The sequence below is a fragment of the Phragmites australis genome, chromosome 6 (assembly GCF_958298935.1).
Source record: "Phragmites australis chromosome 6, lpPhrAust1.1, whole genome shotgun sequence".
Classification (NCBI taxonomy): domain Eukaryota; kingdom Viridiplantae; phylum Streptophyta; class Magnoliopsida; order Poales; family Poaceae; genus Phragmites; species Phragmites australis.
In genome coordinates, this window is record NC_084926.1 from 43,154,399 (window position 1) to 43,177,184 (window position 22,786).

Consider the following 22,786-nt stretch of genomic DNA (forward strand, 5'->3'; position numbering starts at 1 on the left):
GAAAGAAGAAAGAAGCGCTCTGGTTTCTACCGGTTACCGGACTCCTGGTCTAAGCTATATCTCGAATTCATCGAAATATTAACACTAATATTCATACAAGATGAGTGCAATTACGATTGCCCTAAAAAAGATCGAGTGCAATTACATTGCTTGAGGGAAATAAATGCAGAATCCAAGAAGAAAACGAAACGACGGGCAGAAAAAGGACTAGAAACCAGCCTGTGTGGTGATTTACATACGGTCAGCACAAAGAACTGGTGGTCTGCCGACTGCCCCAGCATAAGGAGGCATACGAACGTTCATACCCTGAGTGTCAGGTCATCATCAACGTGAGACTTCAACATTCGATAAATGTAAGAAAACAGGGCAGCCCGACCAGGGAAGCCACCAGTCAAAAAGGGAATAGCAGAGACCGTACACAAATTGCTGCTAGATGAAATTATTGTGCTTCCATGTTTGGTAAACAAGATGAATAGTTCTATCAATACCGCTATAAATACAAAGTACTGAAAGGAAAATTGAACACAAACAGTGAGGCAGTGTTACAGATTCTCCGGAAAGGAGCAAGTGATGGATCAAAATCAGAACAACACAACATCATTTCACGTCACCAAGGGCGGTGTCACAGGCCCGCCATCGAAACGCGCCGTGTGCGTGTTGCGCCAGGAGTGCACCGTGTGCGTGTTGCGCCAGGAATTCCATTTATATAACGCCGGGCCCTTTGGTTTCTCTAGAGTGCAGGAAACATCTGGTGAGAACTGAGATTAGCCTATGGATGATAATTATTGTATCTTAGTGGACCAAACAAACAACAGCACTGGTAACTTATTCCTACTTCATGAGGCGAGGCAACTCCGAGACATTGCATAAGTAAACCAGGTTCGATCCACTTTGGGGTAGGCATCTCGTTCCAAGCATACACAATACCCTGATAAGAGAGTATCTGCCCCAATTTCTGAGGCCGCACTTGCGAAAATTTTAGGCTTCAGTCGCTTCTAGAAAGCTGGAGGCTTGGGCGGGGCGGCTTCCCCTCTTCAAACCAAGGAGCTTGTCAGAGAAAGCTCATATATTTCAGTTAGCGTCCACTCTTCTCCAGTTTGTCCTCCAAGAACTATTGCCTTTGTCCCTCCCACGACACAAGTGCTGTGCCCCCAGGCAAACCGTGGAGGGCGCCCTGGAACATTCAGAATCCTCCAGGTAGGCTTCTCTTCAGTTGGATCCAGGTGGAAAAGCTGTGAAGCAGAGTGAAGACCTGCCACAGACCCGCCAAATATCACAATTCTCCCTCCAGGAAGGCTCACGGCAACATGATCAAGGCGAGGAGGTGGGCCAACTCCAGCAGGATTACCAGCTCCTGGCATCCCACTGCCAGTGATGCACCGCCAGCATGGCTTACCTTCACTTAAATCCGATGTGAATACATCATTAGACCTGAGTCGTAGAGGACCACTTTTAGCAAGACCACCAAACATCAGAATTTTCCTTCCATCATAGACAGAGAGTGAGTGCCCCAATCTAGAAGGTGGAGTCCAAGATGCAGGTATCTCCCTCCAAACAGGCTTTTCCATTGTTACATCTAGAAGGTAAGTATCGCAGAGTAGCACACCAGAGTCGGCACAGCCACCGGAAACCACCAGCTTTGTTCCATCCAATGTGCAAGAGCTATGCCATGACCGTGGAACTGGTGGTGCAAGGCCAGGAATCTCACACCAAGTTGGATGCTGTGCATCCAGATCCAAAATGAACACATCATTGAGTAGCCCCTGCCCCCCACAGCCACCAAACAAAACCAATCGTGATCCATTTAGGCATGATAGGGTATGGCCCCAGCGACCAGGAGGAGCTGAGCTCACATTGATGTGCCTCCATTCTGGCTTGCTGGCATTCAAATCCAGCACAAATGTATCATTCATTGGCTGCATGTTGACACCTTCTCCACCAAAAAGGACAACACGGTTCCCTACAGCACAAGCACTGAAGTTGCAGCGAGATGGCTCCACTGCACCCCCAACTGTCAATTTCCTCCAGGCAACAGCTTCCAGGGTGGTCAACTCTCGTGCTAGCCGTCCCCATGCCAAACTTCTTGATCCAGCCACAATCTCAAGGGCCCTAGTAGCCGCACTGCCCCATGCATTCTGACAAACCATCCTCCAAAGGTCTTCATTCTTTGTGATGTGATACAGTCGCTTACAAACAGAGTTTACAGATGCTATATCTCTGGGCGACAGTCTTGACAAGATCTTCTGGCACAGCACCTCCTCACTCAGTAGGAAGAGATTGGAATGTTCCCAGGAGTTACCCTTGCCCACTGAAGTTGGTTGGGGAGTGTTATCTGGTGCAATCCATGTCGATCTTGCAAGTTCCTTTGTTACAGAGTCTGGCGATGGCCCCAAATCAACATTAGAATCATTGAAGAACTGAATGCCCATATAGTGTGTTATTGTTTCATCATCGCCGTAAATGGGTGTTAATTGCAGCCTCGCCATGTATGGAGAACCATCTTTTCTAAAATTCAACAGATCACCCTGGAACTCTATCCCTTTCTCTAAACATATCCGAATCCCAGTAACTACTGCAGCATCAACAAGGGGATGTCTCCTCTGGGCAAATGGTCCTCTGCATTGTAAAAACCGGCTGCCCAAGAAGTAGCATAACAATAGTAAAGAAGACATACAAGTGAACATTGTAAAAGTAAAATAACTAAAATAGCATGTTAAATTTTCAGGTTCATTCAAAAGCAAAAGAAAGAGATATTTTTTCCCTGCCATTGCAATTTTGCACAATCCCTTATTTGCCACCGTCAGTGACATAGGTGGGCCCCACATGTCATTGACACATGAATGGCAAATAAGGGATTGCAATTTTTTTCAATGGCAAATGAGGGATTGCAATTTTTTTCCAATGGCAAATAAGGAATTGTCCCAAGAAAGAAAATGTTATACTGTATTAGGTCAACCGAACTAGAAAACATGAAATTTAACTTTTTTCACTAGCAGTTGAGTAATACTCCCTTTGATCCCAAATATAAGTCCATTAGGACATCGACACGGTCTCCAATATGGCACCTTGACTAATAATATCTATAAATATATATTAATTCAAATAGAAAGAGTTATATATCATGAAAGTATTTTTCATGACAAATCTACTAACATCAACCTTATGTTGTCAATCTATATGATTTTTTAGTTATCGATGGTCAAAGCTAAAAAAAATTGACTTGGAACAAACCTAAATGGACTTATATTTGAGATCGGAGGTAGTAGCATTCTGCACGTATTTAATATTTAATTTTGTGAGCATAATTTGAGACAATATCAACAAAGAAAGTTATGTTATTCAGGAGTTCCCAAGGTGTTTTCCCAGTGATACTAAAGACTACATTTAGTGTGCCTTAGCTGGTTGAACCCACATGAATCATGGTACTGAAGGCCAGCGTTAATAATCCCATTTTCTAGTCATCTACCGTTAATTCTCAACTATGATTTGCATACAAAAACGAACAAATGTCAGAATAGCCAACATATGTGTCTACAGATAATTTGTAAGTACACACCTTATTTAATCCATTAACTAAAGCCTGTTCTTCCTTTCCTCTACAACTTTTCATGTCAATCCAAACCCAGGTCCACATATATCCATCAAACCTCCTTAAGGCATTTCGTATTTGGTTGCTGAAGAAACTCAATTACTAGTACCACTGGTAAATAAATTGTGGTGGCCACCTTGTCAGATATGACTTTGTCGAAGGTCTCAGGGCAGGATCCTAGTTTTGCTAAATACCTTAGATACTAGCAGTGTAGTAGTATATAACGTCAGGAGCAAAAAGTTTTATATTCATCACGAGCATTATGTATAGTGCCAACAATCCTTAGCATCATGCCAAACATTAACAAATATTCCTAAAAAGTTACTGATAAAGTTCTAATTCAATAGCCAGTTGATGAAATTCTATTGCTGCAAGACTGAACTTAAAAAAACATATGTGAAATGGAACTGTTCGCAACAGGACCGTTCAAGTAACTGTAACCATAATCAAAATTTTCCAGTCTTGGCACAAATCCTCAATCTACAGGTTAACTGCACCTGTTATCTACTCAACTAGTCACCACTAGTCGCTATACAATCTTCTTTTATCTGACAAACTCCATCAATTTTGAGGTACTAGTTTCACCATATGTGCTGAAAAGCTGTATTTCCAAATTAAGACCACTACCAACTTATGAAGTAAAAAATTAGTTCCAAGCAAACTTAAATTGAAGTAAAGTGAAAATAGGCAAACCTAGATTACTTCTCGGAAAAGCATCCCTAAAAACTTATACTCAGAGAAAATAGCCCTTTTCCTAATTATAAGTTTGCTGTTTTGACTTAATTTTGCCTAACAAAATATTTCACGAACCAGCTTCAGTATATGTTTCGATCGACACCAATGAAGAAAAACAAACCAACTCTCTCAAGGGATAGCTTGGCTCATATGAAACATCGTCGCATAGCTGTGCAAAATTATACTGAGCCTAAACAAATTTCTCCTTACTGATTATCCCAGGATAACAATTCAAACCTTAGACAATGGAGAATTTTCATCTTAATTCCCACTTCTAGCAAAAAGAAAATTTGGTGAAATAAACCTTTAGAATTGATTTGGGGGCAATTAACATTTCAAACTAACTCTTTCTCCAAGGAGAACCTAAAACCAGCACGTCATATAGAAACAAAAACATCTTTACATTAGATTGCAAATCAAACACCACCAAGACTCTGGTTGCTACAGTTTTCATGTCAATAGAGCCCTTCATGATGCTAAAATTGGCACACACAAAAAACTAATACCTGAATGCATATCGACATTGCAAACCAGTTAAATTAGCTCCTACCACTCTTCCAGCCAGCCAATTCCAATCCATAGATTATCTATGGACTATGAAATATTTTTCAGGTCACCAGAAAACAACAAAAAAGAAACACACTAAAAAACTTTCCGAGGTCGACAACCTATCCAGCCTAAGCACCTCCTCTACCAGGCTAGCAATGAATGAAGTCAATTAATCCCATCTGCACCTAACCAGCACAGAACCAACAAGCTCGAATTGAAACATTTTGGGTGTCGAATCGAAATGAAGCAGGCGGGCCAGGTAGTTACCAGTTCCTCCCGAGCACCTCCTCCGCGCGGTACCCGGTGGCGTCCTCGAAGCCGCGGTTGACGTAGATGATGGGGAAATCGGGCTCCAGCGCGTCGGAGACCACCATCCCGCACGCGCCCAGCACGCCTTCGATGGCCAGAGAGAACCCCGGGGACACATCCCCAGGCCCCGCCTGGACCGCCTCTTCCTCCTCCTCCTCCTCGTCGGAGTCGCTGTCCCACTCCATCGCCGGGAAACCCTAGCCCATGCCGGGCCGAACGCTGGGGCGGTGCGGGTCTCGCCGCTAGGGTTAGCTGATCGGAGCGCGATGCGGAGGGCTCGAGGCCCGGGCCGATTTATACTGCGGCGGTTGCTGCTGATTTGCTCGGCTTATCGGTGGATTGATTAATCGGGGAGGAGGACGACACGACGACGACGATGCGAGTGGACGCTGGCTGAGGGAGACGGAGGGGCACGTCGGGTTATCCTGGCCGTCGGATCTTCGGTGCGGGTGGACGGACGGTTCAAACCTTTTTCTGGTTCACAGTGTGTGTAATCTTTTACCTCCATGTAATCTTAGCGTGGACTTACCAAATAATTCGTACAATACAATGATAATAAAAAACATTTTGATTTGATTATGGATTCCAGCTTTAAAATCAAAAGTAAAAAACAAATGATCACAATGAAAAAAATTGATTTTTAGGTTATTTTGTGCTCTAAAGAAGCTGGCCTCCTCAAAACCAGAGTGTTAGAGCATCTTCAACCGAGCTCTCTTCCTACCCTCTATTCTATATTTTAGGAAAAAACGATGAAAATTGGTCTCTAACCGACCCCCTATCCAACTCCCTTTATTTGAGGAGCTCTCAAATCTTCTCCCTCACCCCCTACATCTAGGGGCTCCTCATCCAACCCCTCATTCGGCCCCTCACCCGCGCCGCCGCGCCCGTGCACAGCCCCTCCCGCACCGCCGCACTACCCCACGCCTGCCCGCCCGCGCTTCCCCACACCCGCTCGCCCGCCCACGCTGCGTCGTCGCCCCCTCACCTGCCCGCCCGTGACGTGGAGGTGTGGAGAGAGGGATCTCGAGGAGAGGGAGGTCAGGGAGAGAGAAGGAGCGGGGAGAGAGAGGGAGCTCTGACCGGCGTCGGAAGAGAGGCTCTGGAGAGAGAGGGAGAGAGGAGAGAGTTACCAGATATTAATAAAATAGAGGTGATTCGAATATAGGGGGTCAAATATGAGGGACTGGTTGGAACGCGCTGAGAAGTAGGGAATGAAATCTGGATAAGGAGTCCCTGAATAAGAGGAATAGGGGGTTAAATATGAGTAGTCGGTTGAAGATGCACTTAGACTAGATTTTTATGGTTGTGGGAAAGAAGCATGGACAAACGGCACATGACTTTGAGGACGACGTCCGGCCAGACCTCGGCCGGTAGAGTGGCTTGGAAAAGTCGCGTTCCAGGGGACCAGATCTACACAAAATTCACATGACGTTACGCACATATATGGCTTAACAGCCTACTTTGAGATTTGTAAAAAAAATAGATGAAAATATTATAAAAAAATGATAGGATGAATAAATATCAAGTTAAGAGGTGAACGAATAAGATAAACCGTATATGCATAAATATATTAAGTTTTACATTTCTTCTAATCTGATGTGAACCCCAAACAACATAAGTTGTAGAGCAGTGTAAGAAGAGATGCTCGATAGTTTCAGTAACATTAAGCCATCGCTCACAAAAAGACAATAACAATATATAAGTAACATAAAAAAAGTATACGGTATTGATAAAATAGAAAAATATATGGAACCTATATTGTAAAAATAGATAATATATTACTATATTTATAAATATAGCATGCATATTTAATATCTTATTTATTAAAAATAGATTTTCGGTATACAGAGAAAAAAAAGAGAAGCCCAACTGCATCAGATGCCGAATACACACAGAGCCTCCCGCCATTGGCGCCGGCGCCCAGGGGATAGCGGCTCGCCTCGCTCGACGTCTTGAGCTACCCCTCGAGCTATACGTTCACCACCGTGAAATCCAAGCACCGATCGATATCTGCACACATGTTCTGGTCTCTGTGCCCGTAGATAACCTGATCGCCATGCATGGTGTGTTGGCCCAGCTCACAAAATCACACGCACTAACACCCACACGGTGTTTGGTACACGATGGAAAAGCAAGACAAAAGCTAACAGTCGAGCACTACGAAGAGGAACACACGCACACAGAAGTTTTACGGCACCGCACACCATTTTCACTTTTCTTCTCCACTCTTAAACAAACTAATTACACGCTTAAATAATCACACTCGCTAGTTCAGCCTCGTTTGGCCGCACGACTCGGCCAAGCTAAACCACCTCCCTGCATGCAAGCCACAACCACCAGCATGCAGAGCACTATTGACCAACACAATATGCAGTGAACTATCTGATCCACTCTTCAAGTTATAACTCCACATTTCACTTGACTTAGCCACACATCCAAGCCAAGATGCACCTGCATGCAACCACTTACATGCAGATCATGGCCTTCTCTAACCAAACCAATTTACACATGCACATACTGACCTGCTCTCTTACACACGCACATGACTGACAACAACTCACATAAGCACGTAAACAACAAGATTAACCCATCATGGTGCCTGAAGCAAGCAGGTGTCGCCCGCCATCACGCCATGCATGGTGACGCACGTGCACGCAGCGCGCGGTGGATCCCTCGATCGCTTGCTAGCTGCCATGGATGGATGGATCGAGGGAGGAGAGGAGAGGATCGAGAGAAGTATGCTCGTGCGCTCGGCCGCGAGAAGCAGCTAGCGATAAGGAACCTGCAGCGGTGGGTGGCCGCCGGGTGGCGCGGCTTCTCCATCACACAACGAATAGGAAAAAAATGCTCGCACGTTTTGGCTTGTCATTTTGGCTTGAATACTATGTATAGATCTTGTTCGGCATATAAGATGCTGAAAACATCCGAGTCTCTCCTTTTTCAATGCACGACACGTCGAAAATCTGTTTTTAATGAATGAAGTACCAAATACGCATTATATATTTATAAATGCGATAATATATTATCTATTTTTACAATATATGCTCTGTATATTATCTATTTTATCCATACTAAAAAAATATAGAAATTACTGAGCATAAACTTAGCAGTACTCCGCACTAACGATATATCTAGTTGATGGTACCTTTTGCATGAGGCGAGATGGAGCATGATATAAGCTAAGGATGTGTTTAGTTGCTTGAATTTTTCTTAGCCTGACTTGTACTACGATAAAACAACATATTAGTGATAGGTAATGATCGTCATTAGTGATGGTTACCATATCCGTCACTCTTATTATGTCATTAATGATAAACTATTAACAGTGACAGGTCATAGTTGAGACATATCCCTAAAGTGTATCTCCTATGTCTTGAGAATGTCTGTTGCCCGTCATTAGTGATAGGTGTATTTACCACCCGTTACCAATGATCGAGTCCCAATAACAGATAGCTTTCCAACCCGTCTCAGAGACTAGGTCATTAGTGAATGGTGTAGTTACCGCTAGTCACTAATGATCGAGTCTTAGTGACGAGTAGCTTTCCAATCCGTCTTAGGGACTCAGTCATTAGTGACAGATGGTAACTACAACCCGTCATTATTAACCAAATTATCAGTGATGAGTCTATTTACCACCTGTCACTAATGACCCAGATAGTAGTGATGGGTCAATTTAGCACCCATCACTAATAACTAAGTCCCAATGAGTGTTACTAAATTGTTATGTCCTAATAAATGTTACTATGAGTCTAACAATTAGGAAGAAAAAGTAAATAGATTACGTACTATGCTTGGGCTCAATTCTAGCGACCGTGGGGTCGTCACCGGGGACGACGTTGGTGGGCAAACGTGCTGGAGAGTAGTGGACGCCTGGAGCATGAGGCGGTGGAAGAGTCGTCGGGATCCATCCAAGGCTGCCATGGCCATGGCCCCTGCCGCTACCTTGATCCATCGCCCTAACCCTAATGGGTAGAAGGGGGCGGCGACGTTGGGCTGTGGTGGAGGTGGGAGGATGGCGGCAACGTCGGGCGGTATGGTGCTAACAGCGACAACGTTGGGAGGAGGAGGTGAGCGGACGTGAGCGGAGATGAGAGTGGTTGAGAGAGAGAGAAAATTGAATGGATAAGAGTGATCGAGCAGCAGATGGTTGGCGCAAAAATTAGTAATGGGAGATAAGAACACCCATCACTAATAAATTAGTAATTATTGACAGGTAAGAACTACGACACGTCACTAATTACTTTAATATTAGTGACAAGTTTCATAGCAACCTGTCACTAATGAGTAGGCTACATTTAGTGATGTGTGCCTCATCTAACTGTCACTAATAACTACATTATTAGTGATGGTCTTTAATGTTACCCGTCACTACTATCTTTAGTGACGAGTTGTTCCCTCACTGTCACTAATGAATCCTCATTAGTAATGGGTCTTAACCGGGTCCCAGCTTGGGCCACACATTATTAACGGGTCTACACTGGATCCGTCACTAATAATGCATTAGTGACATATACTGATGAGCCATCACTAATAATGTGTCTACTTTGATGGTTTCTTACGTAGTGTCGATAGAAACGTATAATCTTATGAAAAAATTGTTTGATTGGCTATATTCACTATTCCCGTCTGCATGAACGGATACAAATATACGGTCTCATCCTGGCTAAGCAGATGCAGGATTTGCATCCGCTCATACAGGCGAGCTCACTTATCAGTATCACAAAATTATCTTCATGCGAGTAACCAATCATAATCTCAACTTTTACATCCACTCATACGACCTCGTATTTAATCAACCAAACAAAAAATCAATTCAAACTATCCAGACATATACGACCAACAAAATATTTTTTTAAACATCTATAACTCCACTCAACCTGCTTATATATTATAGCTTACAAAACCTAGTTAAAACAACCAAACCCACCATAAGAGTATCCTGCATGGCTGACGGCTTCCCATCCACATCGTTCACCTTTAGTTTCGTTTCGGTTAGACATTCCCATCTTCTCGTTTCGAGAGTGCTCCACTTTTTCTTTTCAGCTGCAGATCGATGAGAAAAACCTACTCTAGTTGCAGTCATGTACCCATCGAAACGTCAAGTGCCAGTGCGTCTCTCTTGATTCTTCTACATCCGGCTCGGCCGCCGGCGGCCGTCGCCGTGGTCGCCGACGGCTCGAGGAAAAAGCGAAAGGGGAAGAGGAGAAAGGGTGGCACCGGCTTGGCCAGTTGGAGCAAACTGAACCGGCCATGCGTGCGCGCCATGGGCTTGCTGCTTTCGAGTACGTATCGTGTGCTTCTTCCGTTCAAGCTGTGTGCAAAGCAAGCGGATGCCACGTCACCTACGAAACATCGCATATGGTGATCATGATCCTTTCCGCGCGTAGATCCCTGTGACGTGTCAGCATCCGATTGGCGTAGGGTACAACCATTTGGCCGTGTCGCGTATGTGCATCGACATGCAACTCAAGTAGAAGGTATTTGTGAAACGGCGCTGGACAAGACATCCCCTTGTCGTCGGTTCTACAGTGTTTGCTGCACTCGCTGAACGGTTCTACACTGCCCCATCCTGCATTGTCAGCATCATGCGGAGAAGAAAATTAGTAATGTTAGTATCTTCCACTGGCAGTGCTAGCTCAGCATCCATTTCAAGCTCTCAATCAACCAACACGAACAGAGAGGTTTGGACCTAACTAGCAATATGAGTAGAGTGGTCAGTCAGATTAATGGACATAGCTTTTGCCTAGAAAACGCCAAAGGTTTTGCTGGTTCAGGTGCTCTGCGCTATAGCCTTTCCTTGGTTCACATCTCGCTCTCTCTTGCTGAGGTGTTTGGTTGGATGAATGGTATGATTGTGAATTCGTATCACAAAAACGAAATGAATCGAATCGGTGATACTTCAATTCTTACTCTCAACCTAAACTTCACCGTCTTATTTGTTGATTCCGACCAGCTGATTAGCAAAAAATACGAAGAAAAAGGAAAAAAGGACTCAACTTGGATAATCTTTTCTGGTCACAAGAAATCTGACATTCAGGGATCGGGGTGAATCCAGTCAGTATTATTTACAAGTTCACAGCACTGACAGAAGCTAAACACATGCTAATTTATAAGCTTGGATATCCTTGGATTACTTCATAGAAGGTACTGCTGAAGCTTTACATACCGGACACCAGTTCTTCTGTCTAAGCCACTGATGGATGCAGCACACATGATACTGATGTTCACATGGCAACCGGCCAACTTCTTCACCGTCCATGTAATCCTCCTGGAAGAACCAGTCATTTCAATTTTAGTAAGGATTAACCGATCAAGTATCCCTGTCATACTAATTTGCACCTTTCTCTTTAGTGTCAACACACGATTAGTTGGTGTAGGTGGAGAGGAAGAAAGTTTCAGATGACAGCTTTATTGAGCACTGAACACAAGTTTCTGAACAATATAGATTTCAGGGTACAACTGTTCCCAATTATATTATAAATAAACATCATAAAGTGATAATAGTAGGACACTGGAAAATTAAGCATAAACATTATTAAAATTGTCAGGGACCCAGTAAACAGAGTACTAGTTCATTGTTATAAGACTGTAGGGTAAATAGGAATACCTAATGTTGATTGTTCAACACCAACAGCCATAACCTTTCTGCTCGGTGCCCAAAAAATCAAGAATGATCTAAAACCACAGACCGCAAAGGTTATTTGCTTATTACACATCAACAGTTTGCCGATTGTCAGTTTCGTGTTCCTTCTTCCTATTACTTTTCACAGATGAACAATATTGCCGGAATGGCACAAATCAAGTAGTGCTATCAGTTCCTGACAAAAGAAACTACAACCCAATGTTGAATGTTTTTTCCATTTTGTTTTATAATTTATACCCGTGAAAATAATAGACCCCTTAGGTAACCATATACCTGGCATATGCTGCATTTGATGTCATCTACGATTGATTTGTTTCCTGCAGCAGCACCTGGTCTATATCTATCTCTTCTGAGGCATTTCACGAATTGCTCTTCAGAAAGGGCAGTGCTTACAGATCCTATTCTCTCTTCTAATGCCAATAACTCCTATTCAAAATAAGGAGATGACCTTGTATAAGTATAAACCAGGAGTCCATCATAATGACCAAAACAACTCAAACCATAACAAGGGTTTCAAATGCAGAGTGATGAAAGGTTCCACAAAGAAAAGCATTTGTCTAACAGAAACCTTTAGCCTTTAGGTGCAATCAAACATGATGAAGATGATACCTCATATGACATATTGTCAATATCCATCCGCATGTCTCTATGCTGATCAAGGGTGGCAAAAGCACCAAGGAATAAATTAGTTTCCAGCACCATCAATTGCTGCCAAAATTTTATCCAATATTTCAGCAAAAAGAAAGATGAAAAGAAGTTTTTAGGGAAAGAAAATGCAACCAACAAACCTCATAAGTCAGCTCTGCTTCTTGTTCAATCCTCTCCAGCGCTTGTAAAACCTACATACAATAAACCTGTTTCATTCTGAAAACTTTTACGGTTTTACAACCGCATTAGTTAAAGTTGAGGTCATCTATCAGAAAGATTGCTATCATTGGTACATATTAATCCTACATAAGACATATCTACAAGAAAAATGGGATCATCATAAAAGAACATTTTAGAAAAGGACCTCTGCAATTCCTTCCATGGTCATGCGTCTTTGACTACCTCTCTCCCTCAAGGGACCATGAGAAATTTGCGGAGGACTTTCTTCAAAAAGAGAACCTGATCTTCTCCTTGCAGTCTGAGTATTTGAGCCATGACGACTAGATGAGTAAAGTTCATGAGGCAATTCCACTGAGAATGGTCTTATTGAGCTCTCTGGAGAGATTTCTGTGAAAGAAAAGTGTGACTGATCTGATTGTTGATTCCTTGTGGATGAGTCATGCAGAGAAAGCATGCCATCCTCTCTTTCCTCAGACACCCTGAACCTAGTATCCTGAGGAGAAGATCGTCTAGTCCTTACTGAAACTGCCAAATCCTGACTATTTCTGCTGCTGCTTCGTATTATTTGTTGAGAAAGTGATAGGTCCCTCGTTCTAATTTGAGAACCAGTGTCGCGAAGATATGTAGGTGAATGACCTAAATTGGATGGTCCACTTAAGCTCCTTGATCTGGAAGAGCTTTCCCCATCAGAAGCCCTCTTTCTCATAGCCTCGAACCTTCTATTATGAACAGAATCTGATGGGCAACCTGACGGCTGAACATCAGGTACTGAAGCAGAAGCAATGTTTTTAAGACCATGCCTCTGTACTCTACTAACATGACCATAAGATGGCTTCACACCAATGGCAGAATTACAAGGTATAGTAGGGCGATTAGGAAAAGACGACGAGCAGGCTCCTGGAGTACCCAATTTCACTTCTTTATCCTTTTGTTTATGTGTCCTAGAACTTAGTGAAGCACTCCTGGCGAAAGACTCAACTCTATGTACAGAAATACCTGAAGAACCAGCAGAAAGCGAAACTAGGGGATCAGGTGCTAACAGTTGACTTTCTTCAGTAGCAAAATCTTCTGTCTCAGTTTGCGGAGCGTCTGAAATATCATCCTCTGCAACAATTTTCTTGCTACCCTCCAGATGCTTGACCTCAGGCTTTCTTCTACCACTACTTTCAGCAATGTCAACACCTACGAACATTGACTGCCTTCGCTTTTCTTCAAACTTTCCAAGTGGAAACTTGGAAGAGCTTGCAGGCATAGCTTTTGAGCTTGATGATTTAAACGGGTCATGTAAATATCTTGGTCTCTCATGATTATCAGCTGTCCCGGTTTTCATATAATTGAGTCTCACACTGCTTCCCGGTCCATCACTGTTGTGATTGGTCGTCTCTTCGGGGCTTCGATTTCTCCAAGGGATTCTGGAACCCCTTCTGAGAAATCCAATTTCTGTTTTGGATCTCCTATTTGAATATTCCTCCATATTATTAGGCAGAAAAAATACCGCAAGAAACGTTCTGCAGTATCTTATAGTTCTGCAACACAATTTGGTAAGTGTCAGTAGACAACAAAACATGCAGAATGGATATAGAGAAATAAATGGACAAGGAAACTTAGTAAATGCAACTGGATGTTTTTAGAATGGATTCGTTTCAGTTCAGATGATAACTACTCATGATCTAACATTAGCATCGATAATCCCACTATGCCCAAGGTTTTGTCATACCATCCCCATCATCATAATAACAAACTCAGGATACTATGAATGTCAACGTATAGAGACAAATATGGATAACTGTATAATGAACAGCCCAGCTCCAAACTTCAATAGGATGGGCTGCATTCAATTTATTTTTTTCTTACAGAAGAACGTATTCAAGTACGGACATCCCTAATAGTTACTCTGAAGTCTTAATCATAATTCAGTCCCAAATGGTTGATGGAACATACACCTCTGCAAAAATGTTGTGCTCAAAAGATGAACAAGGGAAGTGCATTTTTAGAGTCAAATTGGCCCTTGCCATTGAATAATCCCAGAAAAAACACTATTCAAGAACTCAGTTTTGACCTAGTAAGATTGTGATGTCGATAATCTTAAATACGGAATCAAAAGGGACCAGGTCCTAGGTGCTGGTGGTACCACTACGAACTCACAATCCAGAAGAACAAAGCAGATAGGACCCCACATCAGCAACCAAACCAGCAAGAAGTTGAGACACATAAGCAGACGGCTAAATTCTGTAAAAAACGAGTACGCTCGCCACAATTTTTTTTTCCAACTTTCAGGATAACCTTAATGCCCAAACAATACTTTCCAGATAAGCCAAAAAAAAAGGATCGGGGACCACTCCACATATCATGGCATGATCATTGAGAAGGTGCGATGACACCATTCGTCTATCCACATACTCCTACCAGATACCATATACGGAGTAATAGTATATTTTTCCACTGTAACCTCCTAACAGGAAAAACAAACTGCCCATGGCTAATGGACGGATTTTTAACTGTCAGTAACCCAGACTCCACAGATTGTCCGCGCACCAGGAGGCAACAAAACATCGCTGGAGTTCGTAAACGAAAACCGCAACGCCATCAAACTTTTCGGGCGCAAAAAGAGTCTCTTGCTCGTAAGTACCAAGTCAATTGCTTCTGAATCATTCCAAGAAAACTGTGTCAAATATTTACCAAATTTTCTTCCATTTCTGAGCCCGAAACCCACGATAATGCCACTAACTGATCGCTCTAAATCCGATAAAAAAAAACTAAAGTAAGGTCGAATCAGACCGGTTGCCCGAACTCCAGCAGACAACAAACAAACGCCTCCTTGAATCAAAGAAGAAAATAAATAAAGAAATGAAAACAGCAGATTACATGGCATCACCTTCGGATCCAAAACGCCTCAGCTTTCACTCCCAAACATCCAAGAAACGACCGAGGAGGGAGCGCACCTTGGCCTCCGCAGGCAGCCGCGCCGTGCCTCGTACGCGACGCCGTATCGGATGCCCGAGCCGGGAGGAGACGCCGACTCGCCGAGGAGGAGGAGAAGCGAAGCAAGCGGGGGTGGGTTGCTGGCTTGGATTCCTCCTTGGATGGATCCGAGGCGATTTATCACGGGCCAGGAGGAGGCACCTTAACGGGCAGATGTTCGACGACCCGGCCCGTTTGGATGGAGCCTGCGTGCCCGGGTAGTGCTATCGAAGTGGGATGCTACGTCTACACGTCTAGGGGTACACCGGTGCAGTGCACGCACCGGGCGTGTTTGTTTCAATTTTGGAGTGTGGCTTTCAATTTTTATAATTTAAAGTTAAAATAAATAGATAATTTTTTATAGCTTTTTATAATCTGTTTGTTGGATTGTGAGAATCTGATAAGCTGGGTTCTCCCAATTTTTTATAGATGGTAAAAATCTATTTTACTAAATTGTGCATAAAAGTTTTTAAAATTTACAATTAAAAACTTTTTACAATTCAATTTTTTACAGTCTAACTTTTTATAATACATAATCTACAAACTGTTTTTTAAATTCCTAGCTAAAACAAATATGCCTTAAGGTGCATAATAATTATGGAGTGTGCCCCCGGTGCACTTAACAAATAACACGAGAAACCATATCGGCTGCCGTGGTTGACATGGGAGTGTGTTTTGAGCCGTATAATGGAAAATACACCGATAATGTGGTAATCTTGCAGTTAGTGAATCAAGCGGATCCATTAACAACTCAATTCGTGGACTGAAATGAAAAAAGAGGAAGTATTGTCTTCTTTCCTATATCTTAATTTATCTATCGTACTTTGAGTTTAGGAAAATTTGACGTCAATGTAGGATTTCTCGCTCTCGTGACAATATGGCGATTTTGAGATAGAAAATAGTAAAAGTTGAGTTTGTTCAATCTTTATTTTATTTTATTTTATAAATGAACTGGAGGGCTGTCTATTTATATTGATGTAGTAGCACAGTAGCAAAATTTGCAGGAGAGTCAAAAACAACAGATTTCATTTTTTTCATGCAAATACTCTAGGTGAGACTAGAGAGAGACAGACAATAGTTATTTAGTAGTTCTGTGGTTGTGCCAACAAGTCAATAACGATGATGTGTTTGGGAATCAAGCCTTTACGAGTCTTGGGTGACTTAGTGGAGTTGGTTATACCTCTACATACTATGGATCAAACCTAAGGTTTGATCTTTATGTATTCCATTAGGATCAAATTTTCTTTCAGTGGTAAGTAATATATTCGTCGACAGCGAGATAGTTGTGATTACTTTATCGATCTCCAAACTCCGCATCTTTGGTCTCCAGTAAGTGTTGTGTAAGTGTGTGCGTACGTATGCATGTTGTACCGGGGTTTCTAAAGAAACAAAAATGATGTGTTTGATTAAGGTTAGTTTGTGCGCATGCCTTGCTGTCTGTTAGGTCATGGATGCTTAATCAGTGACCTCTTTAGACTAATTAGTCGCTCCACTGAACTAGCACTATCCCGCCATTAATTCGCAGAGGTTTGTCAAAGCGAAACGGGTAGAATTTTATACGAGGGCAACTGAAGTGGCGACAGAATCAAATGGTTCGGCTGCCTACTAACGAAAGATCACCTGAAAGACCAGGTTCAGGGGATCATGTCTGGACTTTGGGGTTTGGACACAACTTTTTTCTCATAATCCATGTACTCTTACTAGCTTTTGTTTGAGAATGCCTTAGATGTCTCGTGCCAAAGGACCTTTGAAATAAACCTATAGAAATCGTCGAATGTTTGCAATGACACCCAGTTCTCCTGCACGTTTCCAGGAGGGAAGATGATATGAGTAACAAAGGAGGTTTGTAGGAGTGGTTAGCACGATGACATCGATCTGATGTGATCAGGACTGGTAATGGGGAGATTGGGATAAGATGATAGGATTTCTTTTTGGCTGCAGGTTTAGGTGCTGGCAGGCCACTGAATCACTGATACTGACTTGAATCAAGACAGCAATGCGCGTCCTGTCCGGCTGTGGGGTCTTCATAGGTTGAAGACGAGAGGGTAGCATTGGCCTTCGCAGCTAGGTCGCTACAAGTGGTGGTTGTGCTAGCTGCCTCTAAAAATTAGGTCAAGTTCATTAGGATTGAGATCACAGGTCAGGCAAGAATGACTTTGGCAACCCTGGTGCTGAAACGGGGATTGATTTTAGAGGGCCACTTCTGTGTTTTGTCGTTTCAGTCTGTCTGTGCATCTCATCCTAACAAGATACAGAGCAAGGTTCATTTCATTTTTTTACTAAGATATAGTAATCTATAAGCAAAAAAGAACGAGGGGAAGAGCCATGGTTTATTATAAACAGAAGCTGGTGATAATGGCAATGGCAGTGAAGATGATGATCGCAATCCCAAAGGCCTCTGGAATAAAGATGCCTCACTAGTCACTTTCATTAGTTCATCACCACGACTACTTTATAAACTTGAAAGCAATAGCAAGGCTTCTTATGCGTTCGGGGAATAAAAAACAAGGTTGCTTATGAAATGGATGATGAGGCACAGGTGAAGTACAGTGAGAGCCAATGTATTCATGAAGCGGTTTTTAGGTTATTGGAAGGTACCAAAAAAAATACTATCAATACCTAACACTAGCCAAAAAGTTTAGGTACCTCTCCAATAATAGGGAAAAAAGCTCATTCATAACCCAAACACCAATTCAACTGAATAACCATCGAAAACAAACCAGGTCAAAGTGTCAGAGATAAAGTGCAGTGGATGGGCAGTACCAGCCTACCAGGGCATGTAGCCTAACCCCATAGAACCAGACCAAATGGATTGGGTACTGCCGTATTGGTCACGTCACGCGCTCTCAGGAGTCAGAATTGACATGTCTCCCTCCACTGACGGCTCATGAGATCAGAAGACAAGACATAGGCTGGAAAAGATAAAGGAGTTTACCAAAATGTTCCCCTCAAGTCACAGCAATGCATGCCAGTGTCATATTTCTTCTCCTTTTCTTTTCTGGAGAAAGCACCGTTGTGTTATACATCTCATCCGGTTTGGGACCATCTGCTCTCCGGAGCGTCTTTCTATGGACACCTGCTACTGACAGGGACATGGATCTTCTTTTCCATCCACTGGCCCCATCGGCATCAAATAGTCATTGCTGACATTAGTGACATTGAGGAGGCTATGATTACCAACAAGCAAAGATGGTTTATTTGCCAACAAACAAATGCACCGATTGATAATCACACCATTACATTGGACCGAAGAGGCCCTTGTATACATACATGTACATATACTTTGTTGTTCATCGCCATTAAGGCATCCACCATCATTGTTAACTTGCACAAATACATGACATATGAGCACAACACAAGTTCTTTGTTTGAAAACCAGGGCACAGGCAGTTTCATGCTTCCATGTACTGAAGTCAGGAATTTAGGCCCATCTGCTTCCTCGTCTTACTGATAAATAGATCTCTGGATTTGATCATGCCTGGTAGACAACCACTGAGTGTCAGGAACGGCAACTGAGCCAACCCTTCGTTCCTTCCAAGAGAGACAAGTGCCAATGGATAACCGGTGTTATAAGTTGCCAATTTGCTGTTAGGTGAACCCTTGATCAGTAAATTCAGGTTCTTTGCCACTAGCAATGCATGCTTCTGGGCGAGGTACCCTTGTTTAATTTCCTGAACATTGTTGGACGTTAGTGTTAATAACTTTACAGTGTTTTTCCAATAAGTTACCACTTCCAACATTAAAAATTTATGATACCCCATGGACTTTTTTTTTTGAACTTTGTATGCTCCATGGACAATACTAAAATGAAGGAGCATGACTTGTAATGAACATTGAACAGTATCCATTATCCACAAGATGGGCATTTTTTTACCAACGGGTACATGATTAAGGAACACCATTAAAAGCAGGGTAATGAAAGCTTTCATATCTCCTCACAGGGAAAAAAAAAACTATAACACCAACTACCAAGTTTTAGGTGACAGTGGACTAATCATCTTATAAGATAGTGGAAGGACATGAGTGTAAATGGAATAATTTAGATGATTTTCTAATACCGGTGGCCTCCAGTGAACAATATCATCCAAGGGTCATGACTCATGATTGTTACGTGATGGTTAGATTATGACATAAGTGGATGTGAAGTGATCAATTCCCAAAATCACAGAAGATTCAAAGAAAATGGTTCAGGTAACATGTAAAGCAGTGTGTCATCAGAAGGCAAAAGAAGTGAATTGCTGAAACCTACATATTCGATCTTTACAAAGTTTCGGTAGTATCTCATGTAGGTCAAACATTAGTTACTCTACGCAAATCAATTCATGCTGGTTGGGAAAATGAGAATAGCCAGCATTGACATGCACTCATCAAGAATGTTCACTCTGCACAAATTTGGGTAGTATTTCAGTTTAGGCCAATGATTTGCTATTCTATGCAAATTCAATTCATGCTAGTTGGAAAAATGAGAATAATCAACCTGAAGAAAACAAAACAGTGACAAGCAGAAGGAGCATAATAAGTTCGAAGTGTAGGCTTACAGGAATATCAGTGATGTCACCAATTGCAAAAATGTTGTTATGACCTTTCACCCTTAGATCCTTTTCCACCATTACTCTCCCCTTGCTGTCCAAAGATTCGTTTAGGATGGTATCGTGTAGCCATGACGAACTAAGTGGCTTACCGATACATACAAAGTGGCAATCAGCTGTTATTGTTTCTCCACCTGAGGTTTTGTACAACTTTTCTGTGTCTGATAATGAACCTAAGTCAATTGATTGCTGCAGAAGCACATCTACTTTCTTTGAAGCCAGCCAATCAAGACACTTTTTGGAAGCCTTATTTCCAATGAATTCAAGTAATCGTGGTCCTCTATGGATAAGGGTCACCTTCTTCTCCGGGTAGTCTACCGCGATCTCTCCAGCAAGTTCAACACCAGTTGGACCACCCCCAATTATCAACACAGATTCTGATGATTCTATCTTGCCATTATCTGTAACAAGCATAAAAAACAAAGCATAAGTAGGATAGGGAAGGCCACATAGCATCCCTGTTATTTTTCCATTGTGTGTTTTGACTCCAATTACCTCTTTGGAATTCTTTTATCCTCTCAGCTCTGCTGCCAGGAGAAGTCAAAGCATGTCCAGTCGCTATGATGAGATAATCATATGCAAGAGATTGGCCGTCAGCAGTCAGAACAGCATGTTCAGTGATATTGACTGCAGAAGATGTCACAATAGTTGCATCGGTGAGGTAGTCTTTGTGATAGATCAAAGATCTCTCAGCAGAAGATGGTTCAACCATCGATCTCAGTTCAGCCCAGGGGATCTCCAGGTACTCTTTCCTGTCATTAGAAGGAATAGTATTTATGAAGGGGCGTATCAATTATGAACTAGCTGATAATACATCAGGGTATGAAGCTAATTTATCAGTGCATAAGAGATAATTCATTGTACTCCTAAAATTAAATTCAAAGCAGGACGATTTACGCCTATGAACAAATACTCAAGAGCATCCCCATTTCATTCCCATGGATTCACTAGATCCAGTCAGATCACACCCTGATACTAGAATGACCCGTGGGAGCACAGCCACTCCAGGACGCGCACAGTAGCGCAACACAATCAGATAGTCCAAGGAAGCAGGCTCGCTTCAGCCGCACCGGAGCGACAAGGCCGGCGCCTTGGCATTTGCGCAAACATGCGGTCGGCGTGGAAAGGAGAACACAAAGGGGAGGGGCAGGGCAGAGGCTTACGGATCGAGGAGGACGACGTCGGCCTGGCCCTGCATCGTCTTGGCGAGGAGGGAGCCGGCGGCGCCGCCGCCGACCACCACCACCCTCGCCTTCCCCGCCGCCTCCATCGCTTCTCGCGCCGGCGCCGCTCCGCCCCACCAATCGCCGGTCCGCTGTCTTCCTGTCTCCTCGCTCGCGCCAACCAGCTGACAGCTCTCGATGGACGAGGATCCCAGACGTAGGGCGCCGGCGCTGACGCGTGGGTCTGAATTCACAGACCTCAGATCCTCCGCACCCAGCTAACTTCGGGCAGTTCACGTTGCTTATGAATGATTCCGGTTACGTTTTAATTATTACCATTTTTTTTAAAAAACGTTTTTTCTTAATACTATATAAAATACAAGCTAATTCTTGCGTCATCTTTTTTTAAATTTAAATAATTTAAGTTATATTTTTTTATTTATAAAATCCTCTAAAATTTAAATAATTTATTGATTTGCACTATTCATCTAGTTATCTATCATTTTCGTCTCGTTACCCGTTACAGATACATTACCCGTTTCACTAATAAAAATAAATAAATAAATTAGGTGTGAAATTAGCCGATAACCTCTTTCTCCTTTTTTAATCCTATATAAAATCAAACTATGATATCACTTTCAACATAATCATTTAGTAGTGCTCTTATGATATTCACATCTACATACTTTAAGTTAGTGCTTGATGTTACCGTATCAAATGTTTATATTTTTGTTGTAACGCACGAATACTTAGCTAGTAATTGTAACATCCATGTCAGAGTATTGAGTAAGTGGACATTCTAGCTAACGGGCCCTACGAGGGATATGACGACCGATGGGGGATATTTTCTAAACCCTGTCCTATCGTGCGACCAGATCCAAGCTCGAACGACCAGTGCAAGACTTGTACGACCAGCCTCCTTGCGATATTATGAGATCCCGCGACCGACAAGGAGTTGGTCACGGGGCCAGTCCTTATCTAACCTATATAATCGCATTTATTGCTATTTACTCAAGTATTTTTCTTCTTCATACACCCCATCTAGTACTGTCAGAGGATTAACTCCTGTCGCAGGGATCCCGAGAGACCCTTTTTTAGAGATTCGGTCGGGGGGATGATCCTGAATAAGTTCGTCGGAGAAATAAATGAAGGTGGAAGTAAATGCAACGGGCGGTGGTGGGGGATGAAGACCTAGTGCAAGAAAAAGTAAATGTACCGGAATTTAGACAGGTTCGGGCCGCACGGAGGCGCGATACCCTACTCCTGTATGAATGTAAATAACTGTCCTGAGGAAGTCCCTTAAGGATGTTTCTGGTTACAAGAATATTTGTCTAACTAAGAGCTCGAGGCTCCTTGTTCTTGGGCAGGGACTGTGCCTTGGGTTGGTCTATGGTTCGGCTCTTGGTGCTTCTGTGTTCTC

General features: G+C 42.8%; 3 protein-coding genes across 4 annotated transcripts; all 3 read right to left on the reverse strand.

The window, feature by feature from the left end:
• Window positions 1-415: 415 nt before the first annotated feature.
• Window positions 416-5,613, reverse strand: LOC133922662 (putative adagio-like protein 2). Its single transcript, XM_062368074.1, has 2 exons — window positions 5,141-5,613; window positions 416-2,634 (listed from the first exon to the last, which is right to left on the reverse strand). The coding sequence occupies exons 1-2, from the start codon at window positions 5,365-5,367 to the stop codon at window positions 1,035-1,037; spliced, it is 1,827 nt and encodes a 608-aa protein (XP_062224058.1). The 5' UTR covers window positions 5,368-5,613; the 3' UTR covers window positions 416-1,034.
• A 5,547-nt stretch (window positions 5,614-11,160) lies between these two features.
• Window positions 11,161-15,745, reverse strand: LOC133922664 (uncharacterized). Of its 2 annotated transcripts, none has more exons than XM_062368080.1 (6): window positions 15,596-15,745; window positions 12,838-14,179; window positions 12,614-12,664; window positions 12,435-12,533; window positions 12,099-12,251; window positions 11,161-11,450 (listed from the first exon to the last, which is right to left on the reverse strand). In XM_062368080.1, the coding sequence occupies exons 2-6, from the start codon at window positions 14,125-14,127 to the stop codon at window positions 11,313-11,315; spliced, it is 1,731 nt and encodes a 576-aa protein (XP_062224064.1). In that variant the 5' UTR covers window positions 14,128-14,179; window positions 15,596-15,745; the 3' UTR covers window positions 11,161-11,312. The 2 variants fall into 2 exon arrangements, with proteins under 2 accessions (XP_062224064.1, XP_062224063.1); XM_062368079.1 differs by having other exon boundaries at window positions 15,529-15,738.
• A 3,022-nt stretch (window positions 15,746-18,767) lies between these two features.
• Window positions 18,768-21,676, reverse strand: LOC133922665 (uncharacterized). Its single transcript, XM_062368081.1, has 4 exons — window positions 21,367-21,676; window positions 20,699-20,955; window positions 20,153-20,604; window positions 18,768-19,285 (listed from the first exon to the last, which is right to left on the reverse strand). The coding sequence occupies exons 1-4, from the start codon at window positions 21,471-21,473 to the stop codon at window positions 19,028-19,030; spliced, it is 1,074 nt and encodes a 357-aa protein (XP_062224065.1). The 5' UTR covers window positions 21,474-21,676; the 3' UTR covers window positions 18,768-19,027.
• Between the last annotated feature and the right edge of the window lie 1,110 nt (window positions 21,677-22,786).